General features: G+C 36.9%; 1 protein-coding gene across 1 annotated transcript; it reads right to left on the bottom strand.

Annotated features, from left to right (window-relative positions):
* Window positions 1-4,126: 4,126 nt before the first annotated feature.
* On the bottom strand, window positions 4,127-16,239 carry steep1 (STING1 ER exit protein 1). Its single transcript, NM_001004659.1, is given in 7 exon segments — window positions 4,127-4,385; window positions 6,254-6,346; window positions 6,434-6,523; window positions 6,605-6,749; window positions 10,772-10,813; window positions 10,908-11,025; window positions 16,016-16,239. Coding segments are annotated over 7 exon segments (675 nt in total). The 5' UTR covers window positions 16,140-16,239; the 3' UTR covers window positions 4,127-4,322.
* Between the last annotated feature and the right edge of the window lie 1,376 nt (window positions 16,240-17,615).

Raw genomic sequence — 17,615 nt, 5'->3', positions numbered from 1 at the left:
GAACAGTGGAGGAAGTGCCATGTTTTGGGAGATGTTTGGGAGATGAAATCTGGGAGATGAATCTGTTTCTTATGCAATCTTTCTTTGCACCACAATCATTAATGATCCTGAGTTTTGAACACTTTCACACACACACAAAAACTAAGATATAATAATAATAATAATAATAATAATTCGTTACATTTATATAGCGCTTTTCTGGGCACTCAAAGCGCTTTACACAATGGGGGGGAATCTCCTCATCCACCACCAGTGTGCAGCATCCACCTGGATGACGCGACGGCTGCCATTTTGCGCCAGACCGCACACCACACACCAGCTGATTGGTGGAGAGGAGACAGAGTGATGATATGCCAATCATGATATGAGGAGGGTTAGGAGGCCATGATGGACAGAGGCCAGTGGGCAGAATTGGCCAGGATGCCGGGGTTAAACCCCTACTCTTTTTCGAAGGACATCCTGGGATTTTTAACAACCACAGAGAGTCGGGACCTCGGTTTAATGTCTCATCCGAAAGACGGTGAAAAACAGTTAAAAACAGAAAAACAGTTAGCCTACATGATCTTGAATGGAGTTGAACCAACCAATTAAAGCTTTTTGTGGTAATTGCAAGGCACTTTTTTTTAACATACACCACAAACTACTTAAACAATTATTCAGTCATTTATTTTTCCATGCATCACTCTGCAGTCTTCGTAAACAAGATAATTAAATAACCTAAACTCAAAATAATCTTCCATGTTAATTTATTTGACAAGTAACTTTGTATTGTAGTAGGATAAAACACTTTTAACATTCAAGTACATCAAGGCACATTTTTGCACCTGCAAACTTTAACAGATGAGCAGAAGTATTATTTTGTACTTTAATTTAAAGAAACGTTTTCCAAAAGATAGGAAATTTTTACAATAGTTCCTATAAAACAAAAAAAATCTTCTGGAGTCATAATAAGGCTAATTTCTTACAGTTTGTATTGAATAAAAGCAGCGAGAGCACGCTAGAGAGGCCTCAGTGTTATCTCCGCCTACCACCGATGGCTGATCTTGCTTCCCTGTGATGTTTAAGTTGTGACAAAAATAAGCGTCTTAATTTAGGGAGGCCAGAGGGGGTGGGCCCAAGCTTGTTGACACGGGGGCACTGCCCCCCAGAGCCATCACGGGCTCACTGGCCACTTTATTAGGTGCACCTTACTAGTACTGGATTGTACCCACTATTGACTTCAGAATTGCCATAATCCTTCGTGGCATAGATTCAACAAGGTACTGTAAATATTCCTCAGAAATGTTCATCTATATTGACTAGATTGTCAGCTGCACATCTATGATGCGAATCACCCGTTCCACCACATCCCAAAGGTGCTCTATTAGATTGAGATCTGGTGACTTTGGAGGCCATTTGAGTACAGTGAAGTCATTGTCGTGGTCAAGAAACCAGTCTGAGATGATTTGCACTTTATGACATGGCTCGTTATTCTGCTGGAATTAGTCATCAGAAGATTAGTACACTGTGGTCATAAAGGCATGAACATGGTCAGCACCAATACTCAGGTAGGCTGTGTGTTGACACGATGCTCAATTTGTACAAATGAGCCCAAAGTGTGCCAAGAAAATATCCCTCACACCATTACATCCCCACCACCAGCCTGAACTTTTGGAGGATGGATGCATGCTTTCATGATGTTGACACCAAATTCTGATTCTACCATCTAAATGTCCCAGCTGAAATGGAAACTCATCAGACCAGGCAATGTTTTTTCCAATCTTCTATTGTCCAATTTTGGTGAGCCTGTGCAAATTGTAGCCTCAGTTTCGTGTTCTTAGCTGACAGAAGTGGCACTCAGTGTGGTCTTCTGCTGCTGTAACCCATCCGCCTTGAAGGATTCGTATTTCTGCCTTTTAATCTGTTTCAGCATTAATCAACATTTATCCTTTCCTCATCATCTTGTTTTCTCATTTTTATTAAATATAATTATTTGAGGCGACGCAGTGGTGCAGTAGGTAGTGCTGTCACCTCACAGCAAGAAGGCCGCTGGTTCGAGCCTCGGCTCAGTAGGCGTTTCTGTGTGGAGTTTACATGTTCTCCCTGCGTTCGCGTGGGTTTCCTCTGGGTGCTCCAGCTTCCACCACAGTCTAAAAACATGCAGAACAGGTGAATTGGGTAGGCTAAATTGTCCTGTGTGTGTGTGTGTGTGTGTGCGTGCGTGCGTGCGTGTGTGTGTGTGTGGCGACCGTAGATTAAAAAAGAGACTAAGCCGACAAGAAAATGAATGAAAGAATAATTATTTGTATGAGTAACTTTTAAATGATTTTAACTAATGAGTAACTTAAACACACTGCTTTACGTAAGAATGTTCAGTGCATTAACCTGTCCGTGTAACTTTTCAAGAGCCACCAAACTAGGTCAGAGGTCACTGAGACCTTGAGTCGAACTGAGGACTGAAAGCAACTGTTTTGTATTGTTATTTCTATGAGTTAATACTATCTAAAATGTCTGAGGTGATTTTGCTATTTTTATGGTTAATTCTTTTAAAGTGATTCTACTTTTATTCAAGATAGACTTTGTGTAGTAAGAATATTATAACTGCCTGAATGTAGATTATAACGATTTTTAACCAGTTTTGATGAAGACGGCTGAGAGTACACTTAGCCTTGGATAAGAAACAGATTGTACTTTAAGTGTGTGCATTCTATCTGATTGTGGATCCGTTTCACAGGTCTGGAGTCAGCTCTAAACAGTCTATTGTATGTTTGACGATTATATGCTTAAAATATTGTTCAGAATTGTACGCACGAACCACACATAAAAATGTTCCTAGTCTATCAGTGTTTTAACCAATCAGATTAGAACACCTATGCGTATGACGTAATGACGTTATGTGAGAGTATAATTGTTATTGATTTGTGATTGCAAGTACAGCGGCCTAGGAACTCATTGAGAGTGATGTAGCGGACTTCTGCTAATGAAACTCTAAACTATCTTCAGTAAACTTATTTATTTATTTTAAGCTCTAACTCCGGCTCTTCTTCATGTGACAGACTGCTCATTTTTTGGGTTAAACTGTATACCATCCCTACAGCCTCAAGGTTGGATGTGTTGTGTGTTCAGAGATGCTCTTCTGCATACCTCGATTGTAAGAAGTGGTTATTGGAGCTACTGTTGTGTTTCCATCAGCTCAAACCAGTCTGGCCATTTTTCTCTGACCTCCAGCATCAACAAGGCATTTGCGCCCACAGAACTGCTGCTCACGGAATATTTTCTCTTTTTCAAACCATTCTTTGTAAACCCTAAAGTTCATTGAAAATCCCAGTAGATCAGCAGTTTCTGAAATACTCAGAGCAGCCTGTCTGGCACCTATAACCATGCCACATTCAAAGTCACTTTCTTCCCCATTCTGATGCTCGGTTTGAACTGCAGCAGATCGTCTTGAGCATGTCTACATGCTTAAATGAATTGAGTTGCTGTCATTTGATTGGCTGATTAGAAATCTGTGTTAACGAGCAGTTGAACAGGTGTACCTAATAAAGTGGCTGGTGAGTGTATGGTTATTTGAGACAGTAAAAATTCAATTTAACATCACCAACACCCATATAGTACGCATTAAACATTTCCGTTTCTATTCAGTTTATTTCTATTCTGTTCTATTCTCTTCTCATGTCAGCAGTATGCGAGCGCTTCATTGGTTCATTTCAGTTGGGTCTGGCATGATGTCTGACCAGTGTGATGGCCGATTAACTGCACCTGTACAGGTACAAAGTCGCACTGGGGTTTGTGCAGGTGTGAAATAATGCTCATACACTGTTCACTGGTCAGCAAATCATTAATCACAGAGCGCACAGAACTGAAAAACAGTGGCCCAGCCGTACAAACACCCAAACCTGTGTTCCAGCAGGTGCACATCATCACTCTTCACAGGTTCTCCAAGAGGTTCTGTCCACATGACACTTCCAGTACAGTGAGGGATCAATCTTCTGCACAAAACTGATCATGACTGCTCGTGTGGATGTGACCATCATGCATGCTGAGTCGAAGGACAACCATACACAACAGCTAAAGTTAGCCTTCAAATTATAGCGCACTATAAATTGTGGACATAAATGTACTAAAATAATTTTGACCACATACACAGTGACACTTTGTTGTATTTAATTTAACAAACATTAGCGGGAAAAAGATTTTACCCATTCAAACATTTCACAAATGTTTAATTAAAAAAAATAATAAAGTAAAAAAGCAATATCTATCCTCTTTGTCAACAAAAGGCTGCACAAATAAACACACACAGCATCTCTTTCCATTTGCTCAGTCTCATTCACACACAATCTTCATTTGAACTGGTTGTCGATGAGCGTTCCCTTCATCTTGGCTTTCTTGGCCTCAAGTTCCGCCTGTATGAAGACAAAAGGTGTTCAGTTCACAGTCAAAATCAGCCATAAGATGCATCTATATTACTGTGAAACATCCTCATGTCCTCAAGTCAAGTCATTTAACTGTCTCTAAACTCATTTAGTGCATTTTCCAAGATGGCTTTAAAACCAATAGTAGTATTAACAATAACATTATTCACACAATAATGTAAGGAACTATCATTTATAATCTTTTCAAAGATATATCATACAGATCGCATTAGCAGAGCCCCTGTGAGCTCGGTTGGGTTTTCCTGATGTGTGAAAAAGACACTATTTGAACAAACTCAGCAAGTCTCAAAGTCTTACTCTTGCCTAGATCTGCAAAAATTCTCTCTGTTCTTCTCTGTTGTAGTTTTTAGTATTATGTCCATAATATATTCCCAGAGTGAAGTCCCACAGCTCATGTAGACTTGATTTATGGTATTTGTCTGCAAAGGAGCATTTCCAAAAGAACGGGAAGAGGCTCAAACGTGGAGTAAAAAGTAAAACTTCTTACTTTTTTGAAGCAAAAAAAAAAATCCTTTTGTTTCATCAAGAACACAGCAAAAAGATTTTGTTCATTTGATTGTAAAAGTACTCTTACAAGATTACCTTGCAGTAAAGCCTATTTCGATTGCAGTCTACATTATTTGCAGTACGTTTCTGTATTTGCATGTGAGAATTATTGTGCATGTGTGTTGTCAAACTGATAATGTTTTTTTAATTTGTTAGTTTTTTATTATTTGCAAGTGTTTACAGTCAATGTAAAAATGATATTATGCTTGCCATTATGAGTCATTTTGTAAATGAACCACTTTTTGCTGCTTACAGGAAAATGACTACTGTTTTTTACTCGCATCATGTTTTAGTGAAAAAAAATATTAATTTCAAGCATAATTACTACAAATTTCCTTCAGAAATCATTCAAATGTGCTGATAATAAAATTAAATTTGCTTGATTTTAATAGTTATTTACATATTGATTCAGTAATCTGGGCTGCACGGTGGCAGTGGGTAGCGCTGTCCCCTTACAAGAAGGTCGCGGGTTCGAGCCTCAGCTCGGTCAGTTGGCATTTCTGTTTGGAGTTTTCATGTTCTCCCCGTGATCGCGTGATTTCCTCCGAGTGCTCTGGTTTCCCCCACAAGTCCAAAGATATGCGCTATAGGTGAATTGGGTGAGCTAAACTGTCCATAGTGTATGTGTTTGTGAGTTAGAGTGTATGGATGCTTCCCAATGATGGGTTGCAACTGAAAGGGCATATGTTGCGTAAAACATGGTGGATAAGTTGTCAGTTCATTCCACTGTGGCGAGCCCAGATTATTAAAGAGATTAAGCCGAAACACAAAAATCTTTTTTGTGTGATTCATCAAAAGAACCTGCTGGTAATTAGTTCATAATTCTTTTAATAAAGCTAAACGAATATGACACAGCAAGAGCAAGATATCCTGATTCAAAGTATCATTGTTTTAGTTGGAATTACTATTGGAATAATCACTAGTTTAATTTTTGAAAGAATTTTGTTTTGCGATTAACTTAAAATGATAAAAACTTTGATAAATACAACACAGGACTAAAACTAAAATGAAACGCAGCTCAAAAAACTAACAAAATTTCACAGTATAGTTTTACTTATTGTTACTCTGTGTTTGTGTGTGTGCACCTATCTCCACACTTTTGAAGAAAATTAAATACAAGCCTTCAGCGGCTTAACCAACCACTTTAAAGAACTTCCGTGGTAAATAAGATTAAGACAAATTGAGTGAGTGTGTTTGTTTGAAGGTTCTCTGTCATCTTTAACTCTATATTCATTAGCTGTGCAGACTTTATTAAAGTTTCAATCTGCCTCAAGCATGGATGCCCATCTCACCAGTTCCTGAAGTCGTCTCTTGCTCATTCCTTTCCTCTCCAGCTGTTTCTCAATCACTTTGGCATTCTGGGCATAAGAGTCTGCCACCTCCCGCTGCAGCATAAACCAATCACAATCAATCACAGCTCTTCAACAAAGAGAGGGGATATAAGAGACAAGTCCACCGAAGAACAAACTCACCGCTTCAATCTCTTCCTCTTCTTCATCAATAGTTGAAACAGTAACAGAGCTGAACTTGCCCATGTCTTTGGTGCGTTTGGTCATCATAACCTTCAACACAAACACAAAGGTTACCAGAATTCACAAGTCAATTTTCCTCACCCCTTTTCCAACAAAAACATGATATCTTACTCTGACTTTCTTGGGCGTCTCTTGTTTCTGACTGTAAACGCTTGTGTTGCCGAAGCCCTGGCCAAACTTCACCAAAGCTCCGTCCACTATGAACGTTGTTTGTGTGCTCTTCATTTGATGCTGATAAAACAAAAGTAGACCACACCTACAACAAAACACACGCACAAAAACAGCACATTAATTCAAAAGCTCATAGCAGATTTTCATACATGAAACACTCTCAGTGTTGACGTATGAGATGAGACCGGTTCAGCTGACTCGGACAGAAATCAAACGTGTTAAAAATGCTGAGATCGCACATAATTATCACATTTTAAGCAAACCCCAGAGCTGCGGTCAATCTAAAAGCCTTGACGTCATCCCCCTGGGTCTCAGCATGACCGAATCATCAGAGCAACATGGGAAGCTCGGGACTGGCTGTTGTGCATGCTTATTTATGCACACACTGTATTATGATTGGAAAAGGCTATGGACTACTTGACTGAGTCATTAATTTCAGGACTAACTGCTAGTTATTGTGTAAAGCTAGGAGGCTGTTAACACAAATTAGGCTTTGGCACGCATGATCAGGACCTTGTACTATTTTTTTAATGGGCTTGATATTCAGTAATATTGACCATCTATAAAACATCCAGCATAATGCAGGGCTAATTACTAAATGAACAAATAAATGCACATGGAATATTAATTCGAATATGTATCACTGTTCTGCTTTTTATGGCCACTAAGTGATGCACTTTGATCGCAGTGATGCACTTTTTTGTCGCAGTCTTTATGTCTGCAAAAGTCAGATCTTATGTCTTTGCTGTTTTTCTCCAATAACTATATCTTGATTTAAGGATGTATACATATACAAAATAAGGATGCACTGTTACCATTTTTTAGGGAACCGGTTCAATCCCGTTACCAAAGATTTTGAGTATCGACCGATCCGATCCGAGCCATTTTTTTTCTATAGTTCTTTGTTTCAACAGTTTTGTTGATCATAAATTCAAATAATAATTCTAATAATTTTTTTCTTTAATAAAAATAATAGACCTATAGACCTACTGTAAATGACAGACCACAAAAACTCACTAAAAACCTGATGCTTGCTGTAAACTATGCAACATTATTTGAGCATTTATTGTGACACTGATAGGATCTGTTGAAGTCAAGCTTCTTTTCTTTTTAAAACCAAGATATTTTCTTTGAAATCTGTAATAGGCTACCACTATTGACCCTCATCGCTGGTAAAATAACCAGCCTTTCAGCTAAGCCTGATGTTTTCCTGCAGGTTTGATGCAGACAAATCTAAATTGTGGCCAGTTTTAGGCTATTTATTAAATAGTCCCTCGCCTAAACTCGCAGTGAGTGAGACGGAAGAAATGAAAGCACATTGGCATTGAGGTAAAATCAGATGCTCAAGACATAGGGCCCTATCGTACACCTGGAGCAATAAGGCACAAGACATGTTTGCCCCAACATGTTGATATTGAGTGCAAGCTCTGTGATTGGTCGGCTTGGTAGCGCTGACGAGTCTGGGTGGCATCAAGAGCCACGCAAGCCCGATGGAGCGACTGTTTACAAGTGTGGAGCTCTGAATGCAAAGTTTTGTTTTGTGTTTACCTCATAGTTAAAGTTGTTGCACGTCTGCCGGTTCCTGCCTCAAAATTATTGAGTTTGAGCCACTTGTATATTCAGGAAGCGTTCAGAAAAATAAAATACCAGTGAAGAAACTCGACACAGAGGAACATAACCACCTCACTGCCAACTAGCGTTTCGGAGGAGTTAATGCAGACCAACAGAGACAGAGCGCAGAAGTATAAATGCACAGCTACGCGTGTTGCATGCGCCGTGGGTTACACCGTCACTTGACGCAGAAGTATAAACCAACCAGGCTTTAGCTGTGCGTCTAGCTAACACACTGTTTTAAACGTGCAGGATGTACAGCAATACGCAAATATCTTTACACCAATTTATGAAATAAAATATTACAAAAAATTATTACTTTCTTCATAAATATAAAAACCACTGCCTCCATGCCTTCTTCATCTCAATAATCATCTTTTTTTTTGTTTATTTATGACAACTTGCTTTTGAATAATGTTATTATTACTAGTGGTAGTAGTATTTAATACATGTACATTTATTAGGGGTGTCAAAATTAATTGTTTCTTCGGTGCACCGCGATGCAGAAACGGACAATAAGGTATTGGTTCAGTAATAATTATAACCGGTTATTATGTACTGACGTCATTTATCTCTTATACGCTCTGTCGCGAGGGAGGTGAGCACGAGTACTCTCAACACTCAGGCAACTCAGGGCCGGCACGTGGCATAGGCACCATAGGCAAATGCTAAGGGTGCTGTATATCCAGGGGGGCGCCAGAAAGGAGCGTGGTTCAGTTGGTTTTGTTTTCGATATTCCTGACACAAATTCAGTTATAGACGGCAATAACTCAAAAACCTCTTACCCTAAAAAGATCTAAAGTGTGTTTCCTACAAAAGGCAAAGCTGGTTATGTTTCACAGCTGTCTTTCTTTTTTTCGCTCCACACTACGAGCACTGCTCCGTTTAAGCCCTCGCAATATGTGTTTAGCCGGGAGAGCTCGCGCTGAGAGAAGTGCTTATTTATTTATTTACCTTTTTTTTCCGTTTTTCTGCTCCGCTCAGCGCGATCCCTCCCTGTTGGGAGGGCTTAAGTGTGTGTGTACGTGTGTGTTTGTGTTTGTTTCTTTGGTGCTGTCTATGTTTGTGTATGTGTTTGAATGAGAGACAGTGTGGGACAGTGTGTCTGTGTGTTTATACAGACAGCTTGTTATAGCCTCCCCCCTAAAATATAACACTGTATATGGAAAGCATCGTCAATGCATCGTGATGCACCGAGATATCGAATTGAACCGAATCGAAGGCATGATAATCGTAACCGAACCGTGAGACCAATATAGGTTCACACCTCTAACATTTATATTTGTTTTATTAAAAACAAGCTTAGATTTGATCACCTGTCAGGTTTTGGACCATATGAGGCATATAATATGTGTTTGGATACAAAGTTTTTGAGCACACTTCGTTATTATTGCTTAATTTTTCGTTTGTTGGAAATTAAAACTGAATTTGGAAATAGTTTTGAAACAAATCTTTGCACTTAACAATTAATAATAAATTCATTCATTCATTCGTTTTCTTTTCGGCTTAGTCCCTTTATTAATCCGGGGTCGGATTATACAGCAAGTTTTTACGCAGCGGATGCCCTTTCAGCCGCAACCCATCTCTGGGTTACATCCACACACACATTCACTACGGCCAATTTAGCCAACCCAATTCACCTGTACCACATGTCTTTGGACTGTGGGGGAAACCGGAGCACCTGGAGGAAACCCACGTGAAGGCAGGGAGAACATGCAAACTCCACACAGAACCGCCAACTGAGCCAAGGTTCGAACCAGCAACCTTTTTGCTGTGAGGCAACAGCACTACTTATTGCGCCACTGCCTCACCCCTTAATAATAAACTATTAAATAGTATTTAATTAAATAAATTAATTATTTAGGCTATTGGATCTCTGAGCATAGCCTACAACAGTTTCCTTGTCCACAAAAAAGAAAGTGAAAATAAAAGCTGATTGGAGGAGGCTTAATCTTTCTATTAATAATCATTTTTCTGTCCTTAAAATAGCAAAAGTGGATTCGGCCATGCCCTTAACACTTTTGTGCCCTGCGCTTTAGACTCTGCACCCAGTTCACTAAAATAGAGCCCATAATCTTAAAAAACTAACAACATATAGTATTTTACATATGGTACAAATGGTCTTTTCATTTCATAAAGAAACACTTATTGGTATAAGTATAGCAGTAGTGTTGTTTAATTCTGTCAAACCTGTTTTATTTTTTCCAAGACTGTGTGAGGAATAGAAAATGATCAACATGATCATTTTCTAATGTTTTTAAACAGTAGAAATTTCTTTACTTTCACCTTTATTTAATTTACTACATCTTTGATAACCACAAGTAGTGAATATTAGAGTTAACATTAACATTACAGTTTCTTGAAAAATTATAGCTTTGGCATGTAAACATTTTAACAGCAGATGGTTAAAATAATAACTGTATAATTGTGTTTTTATGTTTAATTCTGTGCATGATGTGTGTAGATATTGTAAAATTAGTATGCAGGATCACTTACTTTCCACATTTTTTTCGATACTGTCTTTCAATGCCCTCTGACCTGCACAGGGACATAAAGTGGTTAGTAATTCCTGATCAACGATTCAACACTGCATTGTAAAACTTCAACACAACTGCTTAGACAACACACACACCTTTTCAAGTACACAGCCTCATCCTCCTCCACGTTGCAGAACTTGTGGGCGTGTTTTGCAGCATCAATCACTCTGGCTTTGTCCCGAGGTCTCATGGGTAGTTTCTCTATCTGACAGTCTAAAAAGGAACACAAAGGAGCTCAATTATTTTTCGCCTTACTTCCTACACAAAGCTCACACATTTCAAGGTCTACAGACAAAACCTATACACTCTTGAAAAGCAGAAAGGTCATGCCCTATTGACCAGAGTGGTTTAGCTGAAATTTTCTATATAGATATCAGCTAGGAATTTCAGATATCTATACTATGTCTAAATCAGACACACACAATTTTTAACTGAAGTATATGTCATATTTAATTGAAAAGCATGATAATATGCAGATCATTCAAAGTCCTATTTGAAGTCATTTTAAAAGGAAAGATCTCTTCAGTTAAAGGGACAGTTCACTCAGAAATAGACATTTACAATTTACTTGCATCAGTTCAAAAGCAGATATTTTAAAGAAAGCTAAAACTGTGTAACCACTGACATCTTTAAGACTGGTTTATACTTCTGCATCAAGTGATTAGCGTGAGCTAGCCTTGTGCGAAGCCGCGCATTTATACTTCTGCATGCCGTTTGTGTTGCTCTGCAATAACACATCTGAAACACTAGCTAGCAGTAGGTTTTGTTATTTTCCTCTGTATCGATATTCTTAACGGGTGTTTGTTTTTTCCTAAACACTCATTTTGTGGCTTGAACCAGCAGACATGCAACAACTTTAATTATGAGGTAAAAAAAAAAAATCTGGAGCTCCTTCACAGGAATTGACAATTGAAAACACTCGCTTAATTAGGCCCACGGCTCTAAGTACAGCTCACACTTGGCACAGCTACCAAGCCGACCAATCACAGAGCTTGCTCTACGAGGCGTTGCAACATGCAGTTACATTTTTTGAGAGGTGCGCATCAGCGTCGGTGTCAGCTATAGCGAGGGCTATGTGACCACAAAAAGGCTGCACCAGAGCAAATATGTGTGCTTGACACAGAAGTATAAATTAGCCTTTAGTAGGAAAAACATATACTTTGGAAGTCAACGGTTACAGATTTCCAACACTTAAAAAAATTGTGTTTTATGTTTAACGGAAGAAAGAAATTCATAAAGGTTTGAAATAAATAAAGAATGAGTTAATGATGACAGAATTGTCTATTTGGGGTGAACTATCCCTTTAACAACATACGTAAAAAAAGCAACTCACTCAAAAAATGTTTTTAAAAACTGCGTTCATTTCTCTGGCAGAACACAAGAGAAAATATTTTGAAAAAAGTGGTTTCAAACAGTTCTGATGATTTATTTTGTATGGTCAAATAATAGTGATCCAAAAATTTCTCCTATTTTATTTTATGTTTTTCAAAAAAATTAAAAATAAAACCAGCTTTGGAAACTTCAAAATGAATAGCTTCATGACAAATTTCACAAGCGTTATAATGAACAAAAATACCACAAGAGGGAGTTTAATCACACTCTTTTTATTTCCAGCAGGGAATCACATTATTAACAGAAAACGAAAGAATAACAACACAATGGTGTGTTAATTACCCTCAGCTTCTGATTACATTTCAAGTAAATGTGTTAGTTCTCATTATTGCACTCTTGCTGAGGTGAAGAAGTCTACAACTGTGCTTGAGAGGCCAGCATATACTTAAAGGCTATTAATTCGGACTCCTTTGTATCCCAAAGAGAGTTTCACCTTAGGATATCATGGAGAAAGATTATTAATAGAATAATTAACATATTACTGATAAATTTTAACAAATATGTCACAAAAAAACTCACACTCTGCAGCATATCATATGTAGACACACAAAGTAATTTGCTATGAGTGTTACAAGACAAACTCATAGAGGAACATGTGTATATTGTATTGTGTATGCTACTGCTAGCCACAGTAACAGAGTTTACTCACAATATAGTCAGCTTAGACTCCATACTTAAAGGGATATTTCACCCAAAAAAGAAAACTCAGTCATCATTTACTCTTGCTATACTTCTTTCAAACGTTCATGAGTTTCTTTCTGTTGAACACAAATATGATAATATTTCTAAAAATGTTGGAAACATCTAACCAGTGACTTCCATAATATACATTTTTCTTATTCCTGCTATGGAAGTCAATGGTTACAGGCTGTCAAGAAGTCTTCTTTAAAATATCTTTCATGTTCAACACCAGAACGAAACTCATAAAGGTTTGAAACAACTTGACGGTGAGACCATCCCTTTAATTTACCATGAATGCAAAAAATCCGAGAGCACACACACTGCATCAAGTCCAAAATCACAAAATCTGCACAACTTAAACTCTTCATTTTAGTTTAGCTCCTCAGAACATATCTTACCGAAAAAAAATTAAAAATTAGCATTTTATATAACATCCACATGCAGGCCAAGGTAAAGTACAACACATTTTGAAGAGGCAAATGTATAAAATGACACCTATCTTTCAATATTCACAACTTAAGTGAGGTTGAGCGGAACAATGTCCTGTTGTGTGAAATATCAGTCTGTCTTCCCTAAAAGCGTTTCCCTGTTCACACATTCGACTGAGTTCCAGTGAAAACGAAAGTGATGAGAACAAGGAGAAGTTAGAGGACAAACCATACGTGTTAATGATTTAATCAATTCAATGAGCATAATCTTTGGATTCAGTTCCGAAAGGATTCATCAGCTAGTCATGTTGGGTTACTCAGGGATCTGTCCTGGGACTGCTTCTGTTCTCCAATTTACCCTTCACAATTTGCTTGACAAGTGACCTGGGCCATCTTAACGCCAATATTCTTTTCTCTTGTCACTGTGCGCCACTTTTTCCAACAAGAAGAACATCCAGCTGGGGATGAGTTACATGTGTTTGTAAATTATGCTAGGGAACCAATGTATAATATCTTAACCCTCTACCAAATAGTGTTGCCATATGGCAACATGAAATTTGTTCATTTCCCTGCCACTGTTTCTTTAAGACCGATGTTCTAATATTTTTGTTGGAAAGAGAAGACATTAGTTTAGCCAAATGATGTGCTTTGGTTAAGTCACATGACGTGTAGTGTTTTCTGACAGACTGCCTTTATTGTAAGTAATTGCTGAATGCACATGAAAACGTCAATAAAACAAAGAATCAACTCATTTCATCCACAAAAAAATCTGAGACCTCATCGCTAGTAAGTTATGATGACATATTCGCATTATCACATAAAAAGTTATCAAATTAGTTATTTGTAAATGGATCAAATGTATGTGCTGCCAAATGGCAACAGTGAGCAATAGTGGAATGTGCATTATTGCAATAGGTTAGCTAGCTAGCAAGGACAGCTGTAAATGTTTAAGTTAAAACAATAACAACATGAATCCTAGTAATATAATGTTGATTAGTTGTATGTTAAGGACATTTGCATTATGGATAAAATCAAATTTTAATGGCAATACTTTAAATCAGATATAAATACAGGGAACAGTCAGTGTATTAGTGAGGAATAAATAAAATATATACTGTATGAAATAAATAAAAGCAGTTGGAATAACAGTTGTTGTATAATACTGCAACACCAATTAAATCAAAACAAACAATTTTTCAAATAACAAAATTGTTACTTTACACCGTATTCTATGGTATGCAAAAGAAGAAAAAGACAGGACTGGTTCTTCCTGCAGATGAAAGAGAGGATGAGATGGGCTTTAGTGAGAATGATGCATACTGGACATTTGATAAAAGCAGTGATAGAGATAGTTCAGGTAAGTTAGCTCAGAGGGAGGTAAGATATGCGTAGTAGAGTATATTATAATATGCAAACATTGTTGGCTAGTAGCTACGTTAAAATGATGGATCTAGATATATTAGACTTGTTATTTTATTGTTATAATATTTACTTGAGGAAATATTAAAACTAACTGTATCTTGTATACATGATAATATAATATTGTTTGTTTTCAATAATATTCAGCAAAAAGAAAAATGGAATAAATGAAAGCTGTTGGAATATCAGTTTGTGGAAAGTATGTTTATTTATTTATTATTTATTTATTGCCACATCAGGACCTTATGGCTATTTTATGGCAAAAAACAAAAACAAATACGTATTACAATAAAAAGTTACTTAGACAAATGTATAGGATAGATATAAATAAAATTCACACAAAAATTATTTAAGTTAAATATGATTTTTCAGTTCAATTTTTTGATAAATAATTTAAGATTCTTCTTGGTGGTACCTTTTTTAAAATGTCCATCAAAGTACTCTCCTTATGAAAAATTTGTCTAATGCTATTCAAACTTCCACATTCCAACAAAAAAATGTTTCATGGTAAGAGCAGCCTGGCAGTAATTACATTTAGGTGGTGGAAAGTATGTTTAAAGTGTGTCATTTATAAGTTCTGTGTTAAGGCTTATAATACCACAACACCAATAAATCATTTCAAACAACAAAAGTATTAATTATAAGGAAAGTTATAAATGTTTAATTTCTAAGTTAGATTCACTACTGGAAGTTTTTGTCTTATGGCAACATATTATAAAGTGGGGAATTAATCTTACCATAGCTCACTATAGCTAAAACAACACTATGACGTAGCATTCATTTGATTCAATTTATTTTTCAATTTATGTTTATTTATATATCTCTTTTACCATGTAGATTGTGTCACAGCAGTGTAACATAGAAGTTTTGGTAAACTGAACTGTGTCAGTCTAGTTTTCAGAGTTGATGTTCAGTTCAGTTCAGGGTGGTTTAATTTTCACAGCTGAAAGGCCAAACACTAAAGAGCAAATCCATCGACGCACATTCATTAACAAAGAGTTGTGAATACTAAATTTACGTGCAGCATAATACACGGTACTATAGTACTGTTCAAAAACGATATATTATTTACAATACATTACCGCAGTATTTATTGAGATATATTGAGATAAGCTACGCTTGTAAGTTTTTCGCCTTCCTGAAAGGAAGTTAAGACTGCTGCTTCTCAAAGCACTGAAGATTTCCTACAATTATTCACTGTGTGCTGAACGTAGTGAGTAAATTACTGCGTTTTGACCGTCTGCCATGATTACTGCTGGAAGCTAAAGTAGCTACTCACTCACCCAAAACCAGCACCATCTGGCCGCACAGACAGTAATACACGTGAAGGGGTTTCTCTCCGTCATCATACTCCTCCCGGTCACGCGTGTCCGAGCACACCACACTGCGAGAAACCACTTTGGGCATATTTACCCTCTTTTTACGTTCTGTTTAAACTCACAATCGGCAATACGTGTTTTCAAGCTTGTTTACAGTCCTGTTGTCGCTCGGCGATGACGTATGGTATGTCGAGGAGTCAGGGAAGCCCGTTCATCTTTTGCTCGCTTTCCTCTAGATGGCGCTGTGGATGCGGAAAATATATAAAGGCTGATAAAGGCGAGATACAGCATCGCGCGAGCGAGGGCGTTTTTGCTGGTCCACTGAATAATTATTCAGGTATGACTTTCATGTATAAAAATAGTATTAAGTTAGTAGCAAAAAAATAATATACGCTTTATTTACAGGAATAAACTAAATGGGTTAACAAGTTTGTAATTTGTTAGGGTTTGTATTATTATTATTATTATTATTCATTCATTCATTTTCTTTTTGGCAGAATGTTTTACGTCCAGCATATGTTTTACGGCAGCGGATGCCCTTCCAGCTGTAACCCATCACTGGGAAACATCCATGCACTCTGTCATTTACACTCATACACTATGGCTAATTACGTTTATGACACGTTTTTGAACTTGTGAGGAAAACCAGAGCACCCGGAGGAAACCCACACCAACACGGAAGAACATGCAACCTCCACACAGAAACGCCAACTGACCCAGCCGGTGCTCGAACCAGCAACCTTCTTGTGAAGTGATTGTGCTACCTACTGCACCATCGTGCTGCCCATTATAATACTTATTATTAAGAGTTTTCCATAATCTAATGTCATAATATAGGCTAATACAGGCCCATAGCCAGCCTATTGAAGGGGTGGTTCTTTTTTTTTAAACAGATCTTTTTGTAGGTATTCACTTCATTTTATATTATTTAAGTTATGTGGTTCAAATACTGTATTTTAGTGACATTTTAAGCAATAATATTTGCTACACTAGCTTGTCATATGATGATCATCATGACCACACTTTTTGAAGCAACAAAAATATTTCCTACATTTTTGTCAAAGTGCTTTACCACAAAGTGTTAATTTACAAATGTGCATTTAAAGTTATTACAGTTTTATTAATAATGCAATGAGATTACAATTTTAAATTAAACATTTTGAACAAAGAAATGTGAAAAAATGCTTATTTTAAAAATGCTTATTAATTATCATTCATTAAAAAACTATTAGGTATCTATTCAGACAGGTATGTTAAATAAATTGTCCATTTACATAATTCAAAATAAAAATTTAAAGCCTTCTTCTATTGGATATTTTCCCAATTTATGATGTCATAATGGGAAAACTAAGCAGCCAAATTTTGGACTTGGGGCACCTTATACTGTAATTTAAGGTCTCATTAGTACCCATAATAATAAGTTGTTTATATATATATATATATATATATATATATATATATATATATATATATATATATATATATATATATATATATATATATATATATTATAATTTTAAAACATATTTGATCTATTTTTTAGTAAATATGTTTAGTATACTGA

This window comes from Danio rerio, chromosome 5, assembly GCF_052040795.2.
Source record: "Danio rerio strain M-AB ecotype USA chromosome 5, GRCz13ab, whole genome shotgun sequence".
In the NCBI taxonomy this organism is placed as follows: Eukaryota; Metazoa; Chordata; class Actinopteri; order Cypriniformes; family Danionidae; genus Danio; species Danio rerio.
The sequence above is the reverse complement of the archived record's forward strand: the minus strand, read 5'-3'. Positions and strand labels throughout refer to the sequence as shown.